This window comes from Tamandua tetradactyla, chromosome 4 (genome assembly GCF_023851605.1).
Source record: "Tamandua tetradactyla isolate mTamTet1 chromosome 4, mTamTet1.pri, whole genome shotgun sequence".
Taxonomy (NCBI): Eukaryota; Metazoa; Chordata; class Mammalia; order Pilosa; family Myrmecophagidae; genus Tamandua; species Tamandua tetradactyla.
The window spans coordinates 41399205-41413080 of record NC_135330.1 but is presented as its reverse complement, the minus strand read 5'-3'; the positions used below and the strand labels follow the sequence as shown (position 1 = coordinate 41413080).

Sequence of the window (13876 nt, the reverse complement as noted above, 5' to 3'; positions counted from 1 at the left end):
ATGGGCTACTCTCATATCCTGTTATTGCAGAACCATCTGTTGAATTTTTGTTTGCTTGGTTGTTTTTGTTAGTTTGTTTGATTTTTGGGGGGGAACATGGACCTGGAATCGAAGCTGAGTCTCCTGCATGGCGAGAATTCTACCACTTACTCTTTCATCCCCTATCTGATAAACTTTTAGTTCTGCTACTTACCAATCAATTGTATGACTTTTCTCAATGAATAATGTTTTACAGGTAGATGTTTTCATTTTTTTCAGACAGATAAAAAAATATAACAATTTAAATTTAAATTTAACCATGTTAAATTTAGATGGATTATAAAAGAGATATATGAGGTATTATGCAGTTTTCACAACTTTTTGTCCCATAACACAATGACCCTAAGAATTATACTTACAAAGTCTTTTTATCACTTACTTCCCAATTATTCTATATTATTCAAATATTTACCTACCTAGGACCTTCAGAATGAAGTGTTTACTGACTTCTCCAGCTTCATTTGAGGCAACACAAGTGTATCTTCCAGAATCTTCAGTCTCTGCTTTGATGAGCTGAAGGACCATTCCTTGATTGCTTATTGTCAGCTGGGCACCAAGTCCCACAGGTTGGCCATCTTTGAGCCAGGACATATTGGGAGTTGGAGTTCCATCTGTAAAGCATGTCATAGAGGCAGGACTCCCTTTGATAATTGTGATTTCCTCTGTTCCCATTGAATTGTCCACATTTGGTGGCACTTTACAGAAAACAAAAGAAAACAGCCAAAATTTAAAAATCTATTTTAAGTTAAGATTAACTAAATAAAAAATAAGAAGTACTATAATGTTTCTATGGCCTAATGAGTATATATAGTCTCTAATGTATTGATGTATTTACTATAAAAATATGTATTAGGCCGGTTAATTATCAGTCTTCCAAATATTAGCAATGACATCACAAAAATGGTTTTCTTATAGAATATGCAATCAATGTGTTTTAAATAATGGTCATTTCTCAACATCCTAGGTTTATCTCTTGATGTGTGCGTTATGATTCTAGTAGTATATTTTCAACTACCTTATGTAAATAAATGAGGTAAAATTAAGTTCTAGAATAAGCTTTATATAGTCCAGTATAAGTTATTTGTAAGCTACAGAAAACAATTACTTAATTGTTCTGAGATACGCCAAAGGATTGAAAAATGTGGACCAGCAGACCTCAACAATTCGGAAATAACAGATTTCGAGTTTTCTCTCCCTACGCACACACATTCACACACAGGCACACACAGGGGCATATGTGCACAAGCATCCATCCATCGTTTAAATACTTGAAATGAGCTGCTAATACTATAGGAAAACAGTCTTAACTTTCTTTGTATGAGAAAGACTACTCTTGGGTCTGGATTGAAGAATGATTGTGGATTTAATACAAAATTCCAGATCAGAAATTGTTTGGCAAAGAGAGAGTGTAGTCCAAAAATACAGACCCTTTGGGAGACTATGTGCTGTTTCCTATTCAGTAAAATTCTGTTTTTACCAATCTTTTTCTGACACATGAGGAAGTCAACCTTCAAATATAAGTCCATTGCTTAATACTGGATATATAGCATAAACTGGGGTCACTTCTGCAACATACCAAAAACTTGAAGGCTGTAATATTTATTATCCATCCCAGCTCTGTTGGAGGCCACACAAGTATACACTCCAACATCAGATACCTGAGCCCTCACAATCCTGAAAAACAATTGGACACATTTCATAACTTGAATCCACTTAACATATACAAATAAAATAATTATGATTTATAAATAATTTATTGAAAGTGATTTATGCTGAGAAATTTTAGTTAAAAGCTTACAACCATCTGTCACAAACTACAGATACCGTGAACACAATTTACTTTAAAAAGTTGGATAGGCAGTGGCAGTAAGTCACTGAAAACATAACACAATTTGAGGATGAATATTATTTCTCAAATATACATTAACAGGGTTTGACAAAACTCTCAATTGTAGTAGGCATTTTCCTACTATCTTATATCATATGAAATTTTAGGTAAAAGAGTAATTTTTGGAAATGCACATGTGATAGTAAGTCTGTCTATGAAAAGAGAAATTTTATATAAATTTACTAAAATTCAAGTATTCAAATAGATTGAAAAAATATTTTAATTTTATATTTGTTTATCTTTCATCTTCTGAAAATGTACTGATAGGAAAAAAAACATGGTAAAATCTTAGAAAACAATTTCTTAAACACTGTTCAGAAAAATTAAACGTCTACAATCACAGTTATTTTATTTGTCTAACAAACCACACATAATAAAAACTGACCTGATAACCTGTCCTCCTGATAGTAACCGGATATGAGAGGAAAGAGGCAAAGGAAGTCCATTCTTTAACCAGTTTATCTGGGGTAGAGGCGTCCCTGTGGCTTTGCATTCAATATTTATTGAAGTATCCAACAAAGCGATTACTTTCTCTGCTTCTTTTTTATTACCCCTAATTACAGGTGGAACTGTGCCATGCAGAAGAGAGTGAGAGAGAGAGGGAGAAAGGCTATGGATTACTAGTTTAAATCATCTCAAATACCACTGCCCATTTGTCTGCTCTGTGTCCCCAAAGAAAACATTACTAGCATCGGATTTTAACGATAAATAGTGGCGATGGTAGTCCAACACTGTGAATGTAATTAATACTACTGAGTTGCACATTTAGACAAGGTTAACATGGGAAATTTTATAATGTTATCACAATAAACATTTTTTTAAAAGAGAAAGTATTTGGAAAACCGCTTGGCGGTCTTTGAAAAAAATAAAAGTAATTAAAATAAATAACTAAATGATCCAGACACCTGCTCCTGGATCTTCATTTCTACTGATCGATTCCCAATGTAAGCAGAGCCAAGAGAGGGTGAAATTTTGAATTTACCATAGATATTCAAGTTAAAAATTCGGTCCTCTTCTCCAGCAGGATTAGTAGCGACACACATATATTTCCCAACGTCAGCTGTGAGAGCTCCGTAAATGTTTAATGTGCTGCCATCCGGAGTCACCCTATGGAGAAGTTCAGAGGAGAACCACTGACCTGGTTTATGTGGAGCTAAAATCTCGACAACTCACTCATAATTATTATGTTCTTTAGAAAATATCACTACAGAATGGTGACTGTATCTTCGATATAATGGTTCAAATCTATTTCAGTAAGAACACAGAAGCCTGCTCAAGTCATAGCTGGTGAAACTGACGGTGATTTCATGCAACCAAATGAAATACTACAGTAATGGTCCTCACATATTCACTGCTTACTTATGAGAAAAGGGAAATGAACAAACTGATTAGGAACTTCTTTAAATAATAGACAAAAATATTTTTTTCTGAGAGTTAGAATATTTTATCTTTAGTCAACAATGTAAGGTTTGAATTACATAAATTAGAAATTCTGGTATGAAAATTGAATAATGTTATAGACAATGAGAAATTGAAAAATATCTACCTCTAAATGACTTAGTACTCTTACTGAGAAGGAGCAGGAGGGATTATTTATTTAAACATGACAACTCTGTATTATGTATGGATAAATTGTACAAAACTTTTCCTACAAATTGCTTAAGCTTTTCCTTTGTGGTACATGCTAGGAAATGATAAATAGACAATTATATCTTTAAAGATATCTAAGTAATATTGCATTATTGGTTCTCTTTGTATGCCAGCAAGTAACCAAATAAAACTTTCTGTTTTTTTGTAAAGAGATTAAATTCTATTATGGTTATTCCTATAACAGTGACTTCATTCAACTCTCCCAGTGTTAAAAACAAATACTCAATCTATACTATGTCATATTATTAAATATGACTCTTTAGAATTACAATATCATAATTTGGGTCTAGTTGCATTTCCTCTATTTCATAATACGAATTTTAAAACTCCCCATGAGTTTAACTATAAGAATAAACAAAAAAGAAAGTTACTGTGACTAAAGGAAAGAAGCAAGTTGATTTTTGGAAGAATTATCCTATTTGACAAATTGTCTCACTTACAAATCTGTGCATATTGTGAAGCAGTGAACAAATATTATTCAATAAACTGGATATAAGAATAGATATAGGATATTAATGGAAGTGGAGTGATAGATTCTCAGTACCTGAGTACAACTATTATTTTATATAATATGTTTAGGTTTGGCAAATGTCTAGTACCTAGCTTGGCTTATGGTCAATACCAGGTGATTTAGTACAAATAATTATATGTTTTCTAGTGAGATAGAGATGTTCACACCAGAGATATTAACCCAAAATATACCTCTTTAATATTACCTGGAAATTTACCTAATCTTGTGAAATGGACAAATATCTGTATCTTAATATACAAAGAAAATTACAACGATTGATCTTTCCTTAAATAAATATAAAAATTCTGGTATGACATTTATTCAATTCATTGACTAGAAAATACACTGCAAGCTCTCAAATTTAAAATTTTGGCTAAAAATGATAAACTCTTAATTTAAAACATATTTAATTAATGTCTACTTGTGCATATATGATTCTTCAAGTAATTATAATACCTCTGACATGTCTATATAATGGGACTTTATGATGATGTAATTTAGAAGAGTGCAAAATGCTGGATTGTCCTGCTAAATGAATTTGTTGTTGAAAATAGGAGGAGGCCCTAACCACATTATTATTCCACCTCTTATGTGGTCTGTGCATGGGTAACATGCCAGCTGAAAATCAGATTTGTACAAATCACTGTAAGGGATGAAACAGGTTATGGTATCATTGTTTCCTTTTACAAAATGAGTCAAGCAGCATGGCCTGTACACAATTTAGTGGCTTCAAAACACAAAGATAATGTCTAGGATTATGGATCTATTTTTTATAGGAAGAAACAGAAAAAAGAGCTAATTATTTATGATGTAGACTTTGATATAAACATTCCTGATATTAGAGAAATAAAATCAACAATGGTTAATTAACATTTAAGAATTAGTCTGAGTAGCTTTTACCATGCAGAGTTAATGGACAAGGAATACAGACACACAATTTTGAGTGATTCTCTAAGGAGAATTTATGTGTTCAACTTCCCCCAAATTTATATCTTTTCTCTAATGATACTGAAGTTCACAATAAGGTTGAACTTGGAATTTATTCATGAGAAATCAGAAGCATGATGCATCACAGAAGACCTCATAATTTATAAGGCAAAGATCCTTTTTAAAACATACCGGATTCTTTCTGTTTCACCACTGGCTATGGACTTTCCATCTCTGAGCCATTGAATAACTGGGGTGGGAATTCCATTTGCACTGCAAACCAGCTCAACATTTTCTCCTACAAGGACACTGACTTCACTTGGCATTTCAGCACCAGCAACACTTGGAGGAACTTTGGAGAAATAATTAGGGCTTTCATTAACAAGGTTTGAGAATATAAATTCTAGTGAGTGCAGCACAATCATAGAATAGTATGCCATTTTTATTTCATATTCTTTTGTTATCCTCATGAATTATTGTAAAATGAGGGCTGGGTAAAGGAATCACTTCAGTATTCTTGGTATAACTGTAAGTCAACAGAACTATTTAGCCATAGGACCTCGTATCTACTTCACGGACTCCTTCCCCAAGTCCTGGCTAACTGGAATCACTCTGAGGTCAATCCTCACTAAGTGATTTAGGATTAATTCAATTCAGCAGAATCTGTTCAATAAAATATTGGTGTAAGGTTGGAGGAAAGTATCACCTTAGATTATTTCATCCTCCATGATCCACTTTACATTTTATTTATTCTGAATAATTGAAAGGCTTATTGCAGGTTTCAGGATCCAATGACTACTATTTTATTTTTCTTATCCAACTTTTGTTTTCACTTTTATGATTTTATTGATAAATAATGTGCAAAAGCAATATCGACAAAGGCATTACAAACATTTGAATCCCTGCTCCACATTTACTAACAAGCTTATTTAACTGCAGTGGTGTGTTGGAGGCTGCTCCCATCAGTTCACAAGAGCTGATTTACATGTCTTTGCTATTCCATGTGTAGTGGCATCTCATTGGTAGCTTGAAATTGATCATGGTGGGAATATTTACACCATGGAAATTGGCGAATGCTAAAAGTGAGGACCTTTTCTTTTTGCTTTTTACTTTTTTTTTGCATGTTGTATGGCAGGGTCACATTTCATTATTTTTCCATGTGAGTATCCCATTACTGCAGCACCATTTGTTGAATTTTTGTTTGTTTATTTGTTTTGGGAAGTTCATGGGCTGGGAATCAAACCTGGATCTCCCGCATGGCAGGCAAGAATTCTGCCACTGAACTACCCCTGCACCCTCTAAAAATGATGACTTTTTTTGTCAGGAGACTCTTGTTAAATATTTGTTTACCAACACATTAATGCATAAACTCTTCAAATCTTAAGTCTCTTAGTCATCCAGAAGAGATGAACATAATACCAAATTTCCAGAATTTAGACGATTAAAGATGTCAAACTAATCAGAATGTTAATAATAAAAGCTATCCTATATTGAGTATCTAATACATGGACAAGTACGTCACTAAGTCCTATATGTGTATATTGTTTCTAGTCTGGAGATAAAGCCTCACAAAATATTTAGCCATATCATACACCCCATGCCCCATAACTGGTATTTACTATTACTAAAGCATTAAACATAATTCAGCCTGAACTTTCTGATACTGCATCTTTGACTAGGTAGTTTTCTTTTCATGCTTCTGAAATGTCTAAGCATCACTAATCACCATAAAGAGCACTACTTATATCCATAAATATTTTAATTTAAAAAATTGGAGTCAGCTTAGCAGAGCACACATTAGGCAGCTAATAAATATTCTCAATTATATTTGTAATTTATGAAAAACGTTTTTCATAATAACCATAATAAAATTATACTAAGCAAGCATTTCAACTTAGTTTCAAGTAAGACCTTTGCTTGAATTTACTACAAAAAGTTGCAATCACAGTTTTATTGCAAAGAAAAATATTAAGTTTTCTCTACAGTGCTCAACACTATGCTGGAGCCCTGTAGGAATTCCTTAATATTTGTTAGATAATGACTGATCCTTACGCTCACACCAAAACTGTATAAGTGTTGTACCTATTTTAAATTCACCTAATCCCCAATCTGTAGTTAAAACATAGTACAACCTCTTCATCAATTAAATCTTACCTATTCATAAATAAGAACAGACCTATAGGCTTAGAATTAAAATAAATTATGCCAGTTTCAAATAAATAAGTATAATTTAATAGAACATATCTGTTCTAGGAAGGTAATAATTTTGATAAACATGGAGAAAATGGAGACCACTAAATTTCCACGATTCTTTTTCCAACTTATGTCCATTTCTATGACAAAACAAAATATTTTTTGTTACTTTAAAGATATTTTGGATCAATCATAAAAGATTCCTTCAAATGCAGACTTATTTTGAATTACAAATGGAATATAACAAATAAATTAAAGATAGATTTCAAAGTACCCCACATACCTTGAATTGAGAGAATGTAATTTTTCTGTGCTTTACCCTCAGTATTTGATGCAATACATGTATAGTTTCCACTGTCAGAACGCTGAGACCGAGCAATTTGGAGCTTGCTACCTCCAGACAAAATATGAACTTCAAGCGAGTCAGAATTCTCTACAGGTGCAAAGATAAATAAGCTTTTAATTTTAAAATCTTAGCAATTAAACATTAAAACGTCTTGCTTTTTGGTGATAAATAGTATTTCTTAAAAATTCTTCCTATGTGCTTTCATTTTTAAATGAGAGCCTTTGGAAAGGAAACTGAGATACATCATTTTTGAAATGAATAATCACTCCACAATGAACTTATTTTATAAGTTTATATTTCAGTAAATGAGATTTTCTTTAAGTGAGCACAAGCATGAACATAACATTGAGAACATGCCAACTTATAAATCTAGGAAATGAAGAACAACTACCACCACAAAAACTAACAAACAAACACAAGAAAAATGAAGCTGCATCACCTATGGGTTTGTAGTTCTTTAACCATGATATTGTGGGAGGCGGAATTCCAGCGGCATCGCAGGTTAGGGTCACAGGATTGCTGAGAGTCTCAACAACCACTTCCTTCTCAGGACTTTCAATACTGGGTGGCACTATAAAAAGACAGAAGAAAATCACGCTGCTCATTAAGTTTGTTCAGGAGAATATCTGTCATTTGCATATCTAGGGGAAAAAGAGTTATTTATATTAGAGGCAGATGCTCACCATATACATTGAGGTGGAAATTTTTATCATCCCGTCCTGCTACATTTATAGCTCTACATACATACTGGCCTGTGTCAGATACCTAAAAGAAAAAGATACTATTGTATGTGCTCCAGTAAATTATAGATGACCAATCACACTGTTCAAGTGTAGATTAAATCATCAGTCATCTTTATGTTCAAGTACCCCAGTTCTTATTGCCTTCTGCAATCCTTTCTTTTTTCTTAATGAAGATAAGGTCGGTGGTAATGAAGTCTATTTTTTAAATGAAAATCAGTATCCACCGTAGCAAAGGGAATATGCAACTTCTAACTCTGTCTTCCCCAACCCCAGCAAAGAAGGAGACACAAGCGAAAATAAAAGATGCACCTCAGCTTTCTTGATGTGTAGCATTTGTTCATCTGCTAAAACGTCCAAGTGAGCGGAGTCTGTGAGCATTCGCCCATTCTTATACCAGGTGATGACTGCGGGAGGGACAGCGTTGGACTCACACGCCAATGACACCGAGGTTCCTTCCCTTACATTAACTACAGAAAGAGAGTCACTGCCACGGTCTTTAATGCTTGGGGGTACTGAGGGAGGGAAACAAGAACAGAAGGAAAATGTTTCCCATTAAAATGCTCAGATAGAAAATGTTTAACATCAATTTCAAAATGAGCAGAATCTTGCGAGCAGAGTGAAAACAAACCATAAACAGTCAGGGAAACTTTTTTCTTGCTTTCACCAGCTTGGTTGATAGCGATACATGTATATTCACCACTATCAGATGTTTTGGCCCGAATAATTTGTAGAGTTCGACCACCTGTGGGCAAATAAAATGAAAATTGAACAGTGGCAGAGAGGTTGCTGTAGTAACTTTTCTATCAATACAATAAACAGTAAAACAGGTCCTTTCACTTGGAAAAAAATGGATATAGAAAGATTTCATATGGGAAATGAAGGAACTGGAACAGTTTTCTTTGCTCCTTCTTTATTATTGTTTCTATGTCCACAGAAAGCAAGAAATACACAGAATTTTTCTTTCCAGTGACAAAATATGGATAGTAGAACTGTCTGATATAGGTTGTAGCGAGCAAACAGTAATGATACTTTAGTCAAAATACATTAACAAATATTTTCTGAGTCTAAATCTCTCACAGTACAGAGTGCTCTGTCTGTCTATCTATCTATCTATCTATCTATCTATCTATCTATCTATCTATCTATCTATTTATTTATCTATCTATCTATCTGTCTATCTATCTATCTATCTTTCACCCATTCATTCATCCCTCTGCCCATTCATTCATCCCTCTGCCCATCCATTCATCCATCTGCCCATTCATTCATCCATCTGCCCATCCATTCATCCATCTGCCCATCCATCCATCCACTCACTCATCCCCAAAGAACTTTAAGATTGACTAAAGGAACCAGAGGACTTATCAGTAAATTACTATTTATCTACCTACCACTCCCATGGAATGAATAAGTAGTTCTGCTCCTAAATTTCATAATTTTTTGAAGGAGAACTTGTTTGCATTTTCACTAAAATCAAAAAGTCTTCACAATCCTAAGGGCTTCAAATTGCCAGAAAGGCATTTATGTGAACAAATAAATGAGGCAAGATAAAGTTTGGAAGAGACTAAGTTGAAATGTCATTTCTATTAAGATAAAAGAAAATGAGAAAGTTTGTTCACCTTATTAGAATAACAGGCTCCTTACCAGGCACAATGAGAGCATTCGTATTTGGGCTGATGGGTTGTTCATTCTTGAGCCAGCTGAGGTCAGGAGGTGGGAAACCAGAGACTTCACAGGTCAAAGAGATGAAATTGTTCACCACAACAGTCAGATTTTCGGGGTTAGGACCAATGACACTTGGAGGAACTACAACAGTATTAGTAAAATTAAAATCTGATGCTATCAGCACACATATTCCAATTTACTAAATATAAGTCCAATTCCCGTATTCTGTGAAAGCACTTAGTTCCCTACAAATAATATCATATTGTGGAAACCTATCTTGCGGTATTTCTTCTTAAAATCTTTAAGCCTTCATCAAATCCATGTCCATAAGTTCATTTCATCGCAATTGAAAGAGAGTGTCAGAATTTTTAGACAGAATTATTCTGCATTTTACTTGTAAAACACACATAGTAATTCCTAAGATGGTTTTGTTGATATACAGAGAAAGACCTAGTAATGTTTTTACTAAATACATTTGAATATTATTCTTCTCTAACAAAATAAAAAATAAAATAATATTAAAACATTCAATTTTAGGGTGTCTGTCAATAAATAATACAGACTATTTTTCAATAGTGTAAATCAGTAATTTTTAAGATGAGCAGAAAATTTAAGAAATGAGCAATAATATCAAGTTTTATAAAAAAAATCTGAGAAGCAAAAGCAATGCTGAGAGAAAAAATAGAGAAAAAAAGAATCAGATCCATAATACAATATGATTTATATATTAAAACAGTACACATGTCATAAGAACACATGCAAATGGAAGTAAAAACACCATACATAATCAGATGGTTCCCTATGAAGGGGAAAGAGAATGGACTTGAGGATGGAGCATAAAACTAAATAAAAAATGAATGAATAAATGAATAGATTAATAAAGAAGAGTTCTTGCTTAAATGAAGATAGTAGGACCTATGTTAGGAAATATGGTAAATATAATGTTCTATTATGTTGAAACTGAGATATTAAAGCAACATTAAAACAAAAATAGAATATGAAAAAGGCAAAAACCTCTTTTTTCTTTTAATATCATAGATGGCTATTTTTTATCCATTAACTAATTCTACTATTCATTCATGCATGTATCCATTCATGTCTTCATTCATTTATCAAATGTTTTTGAATAGCATGACATTTGCTAGGTGATGCTGATACAGTGTGAAAAACGTTATAGGCAACACCCATACTGAGTCAATAATTTGGTAGTGTTACGCATGTTGACTAAACATTTTTTGAGTGTTTATGCTGTTCTAGGCACTATTCCAAACACTCCACATACACTATCTCTTTGATAGTATATCAAAATTCTGCTAGCACCTTTGCTAGTATATCAAATTCTGCTAGCACCTAGAAGGCTAGCAGAATTTGAAGAACAAGGGGCAGGATGGATTAAAGGGCTAAGACAAATCTAAGACTTATAGGACCATCTGTGTATCATTAAGAATGTTGAATTATACTCTAAGGAAAATGGAAAGCAGAAGAGTGATTTGATCAAAAATCAATTTAAAAATATTATCACACTGACAGCAGTAGAAAGCAATTATTAGAAGGTCAGCAAGGAGGCTCTGGGTGTTGTCTGTAGGCCTAGGATGGTGTCAGAGGGCTCAAGAATAGTGAATGGTGCCCAGATTATTTTCTAGGCAAAACTGTCAGGAATTGATACTTTGGGATTGAGATTGAGGAAGAGGAAGAGTCAGGAATGACCCCCAGATTTCTGGCTAGATGGTGGTTTCCTTTACTGAGACAGAGTCATTGGAGGAGAAACATGTTTTGGATACATGAGTGCTGTTTTACACACATTGTTTTAGTCTGACTATTAAGCATTCGTATCAATAAGTATTTTTGGATATAAAGATCTTCAGCACTTGAGAGAATCCAGGCTACAGATAAAGATTTGGAAATTATTTGTACATGGACAGCAACTGAAGTTTAGGAGTATATGAGCTCACCTATGGATAATGTGGGAAGGAAGCAAGATCTAGGGCACTGAGAATTACAAAATGCAATGGTTGAGTAGAGGAGGAGTGTGCTGGTTTGAAAGGATCTATGTATCCTAGAAAAGCCATGCTTTAATCCTAATCAATCTTGTGGGAGCAACGGTTTCTTCTAATCCCTATTCAGAACTATAAATTTGACTAGGTTATCTCCAGGGAGATGTGACTCAATCAGTTGTGGGTATTAAGCTTGATTAGATGAATACATGTCTCCACCCATTCTACGGGATCTTGATTAATTTACTGGAATCCTATAAAAGAAGAGACATTTTGGATAGAGTTCCTTTATTAGAAATTTATTTATTTATTGACATGGTCAGGCTCCAGGAATTGAACCCAGGTCTCAGTCATGGCAGGTGAGAAGTCTGCCTCTGAGCCACCATTGCACTGTCCAAGAATTCCTTTTTGAGAATGTCGTAGAACCACAAAACAGAGAGTCCACCAGCCAGCGACTTCTGGAGAAAGAAGGAAAATGCTTCCCAGGGAGCTTCCTGAAGCAAGAGGCCTGGAGAGAAAGCCAGCAAATGCTTCCATGTTCGCCATGTGCCCTTCAAGCTGAGAGAGAAACACTGAACATCACTGGCCTTCTTGAACCAAGGTATCTTTCCCTGGATACCTTTGATAGGACATTTCTATAGACTTGTTTTAATTGGGAAATTTTCTTGGCCTTAGAACTGTAAACTAGCAACTTATTAAATTCCTCTTTTTAAAAGCCTTTCCAGTTCTGATATATCACATTCTGGCAGCTAGCAAACTAGAACAAGGAGGAACTAGGCAAAGTCAACTGAGAATGAGATATTGGAAATGCAAGATATAAACAAGGGGCGTGGGTGCCACAGAAGCCAAAAGAAGTGAAATGTTCAAAAAGAAGTTGGTCAAGAGTGTCAAATGTGCATAAATAAAAAAGATGAGGTCTGAAAAGTGCTCACTCAGTGAGCAGCGCTAGTGGCATATGGGAGGTAGAATCAAGAAAGCAATGGCGGGAGGAGTGAGAGGGAAGTTAGGAAATGGAGACATTAAATATACACCACTATTAGAGAAGTTTGCTATGAAATGAGGGAGAAAGAAAGGGAGGTAACTGTAGGGAAATGTTGGGTCTAAGGGAGATGCTGTTTTTTTAATGGGAGAGATGAGTAAATTTAAGTGCTTCTGAGAAAGACACAGTAAAGAATGAGATTTCAATATTCAAGAGAAAAAGAGGAGACTATAGGAGATGTTTTAGTTTGTAAGTTGCTGGAATGCCATATACCAGAAATGGAATGGCTTCTAAAAAAGATAATTTATTAAGTTGCAAGTTTATAGTTCAAGGCCATAAAAATGTCCAAACTAAGGCATCCAGGGAAGATACGTTGATTAAAGAATGGTCAATGGGTCCAGAACACCTCTGTCACTGGGAAAGGCACATGGCAACATCTCCCAGCTTCCTCTCCTGGCTTCTTGTTTCATAAGGATTCTGGGGGCATTTTCCTTTTGTGTCTCCAAAATCTCTGGCTGTGTGGGCTCTGCCTGCACTCTGGGCTCTGTTAGGTCTGAAGCTTTTCACAAAATGGTTCCCTCCCATAAGCAATCCCACCTTGAATGGGCAGAGACACATCTCCATGGAAATCATCTAATCAAAAGTTACCACCCACAATCGGGTGGGTCACCTCCATGAAAACAATAAAAAAGATCTCATCCAACAATATTAAATGAGGATTAAAGGACATGGCTTTACCACAGTTTCAAACCAGCACAGAGGGTTTTAGAGTTCAGATCAGTGTTTGGCCTTGGGAAGGGATGCTTCCCTCTCTTACTGTGATAGAAGGGAAGAAAGAAATAGCGGGAAGAGTAGTATTCTCAATTTGCTGGTAGGAAGCTGAGGTGGTTTCTGTAATACACCTTTTCTTTTTCCTGTAAAGCATAGAATATGAGGTGAGG

General features: G+C 34.6%; 1 protein-coding gene across 4 annotated transcripts in view; it reads right to left on the bottom strand.

Annotated features, from left to right (window-relative positions):
- The window catches only part of HMCN1 (hemicentin 1), a 531301-nt gene that overhangs the window by 101413 nt on the left and 416012 nt on the right, over positions 1-13876 (bottom strand). For all 4 annotated transcript variants that reach the window (XM_077157239.1, XM_077157240.1, XM_077157242.1 and 1 more), the window contains 11 exons: positions 9942-10103; positions 8926-9039; positions 8607-8809; positions 8238-8319; positions 7994-8125; positions 7492-7641; positions 5208-5367; positions 2910-3034; positions 2313-2496; positions 1616-1713; positions 456-734 (listed from right to left, as the gene is read on the bottom strand). In XM_077157239.1, coding sequence (XP_077013354.1) covers positions 456-734; positions 1616-1713; positions 2313-2496; positions 2910-3034; positions 5208-5367; positions 7492-7641; positions 7994-8125; positions 8238-8319; positions 8607-8809; positions 8926-9039; positions 9942-10103 — 1689 coding nt within the window. The remainder of the gene's footprint in view (positions 1-455; positions 735-1615; positions 1714-2312; positions 2497-2909; positions 3035-5207; positions 5368-7491; positions 7642-7993; positions 8126-8237; positions 8320-8606; positions 8810-8925; positions 9040-9941; positions 10104-13876) is intronic.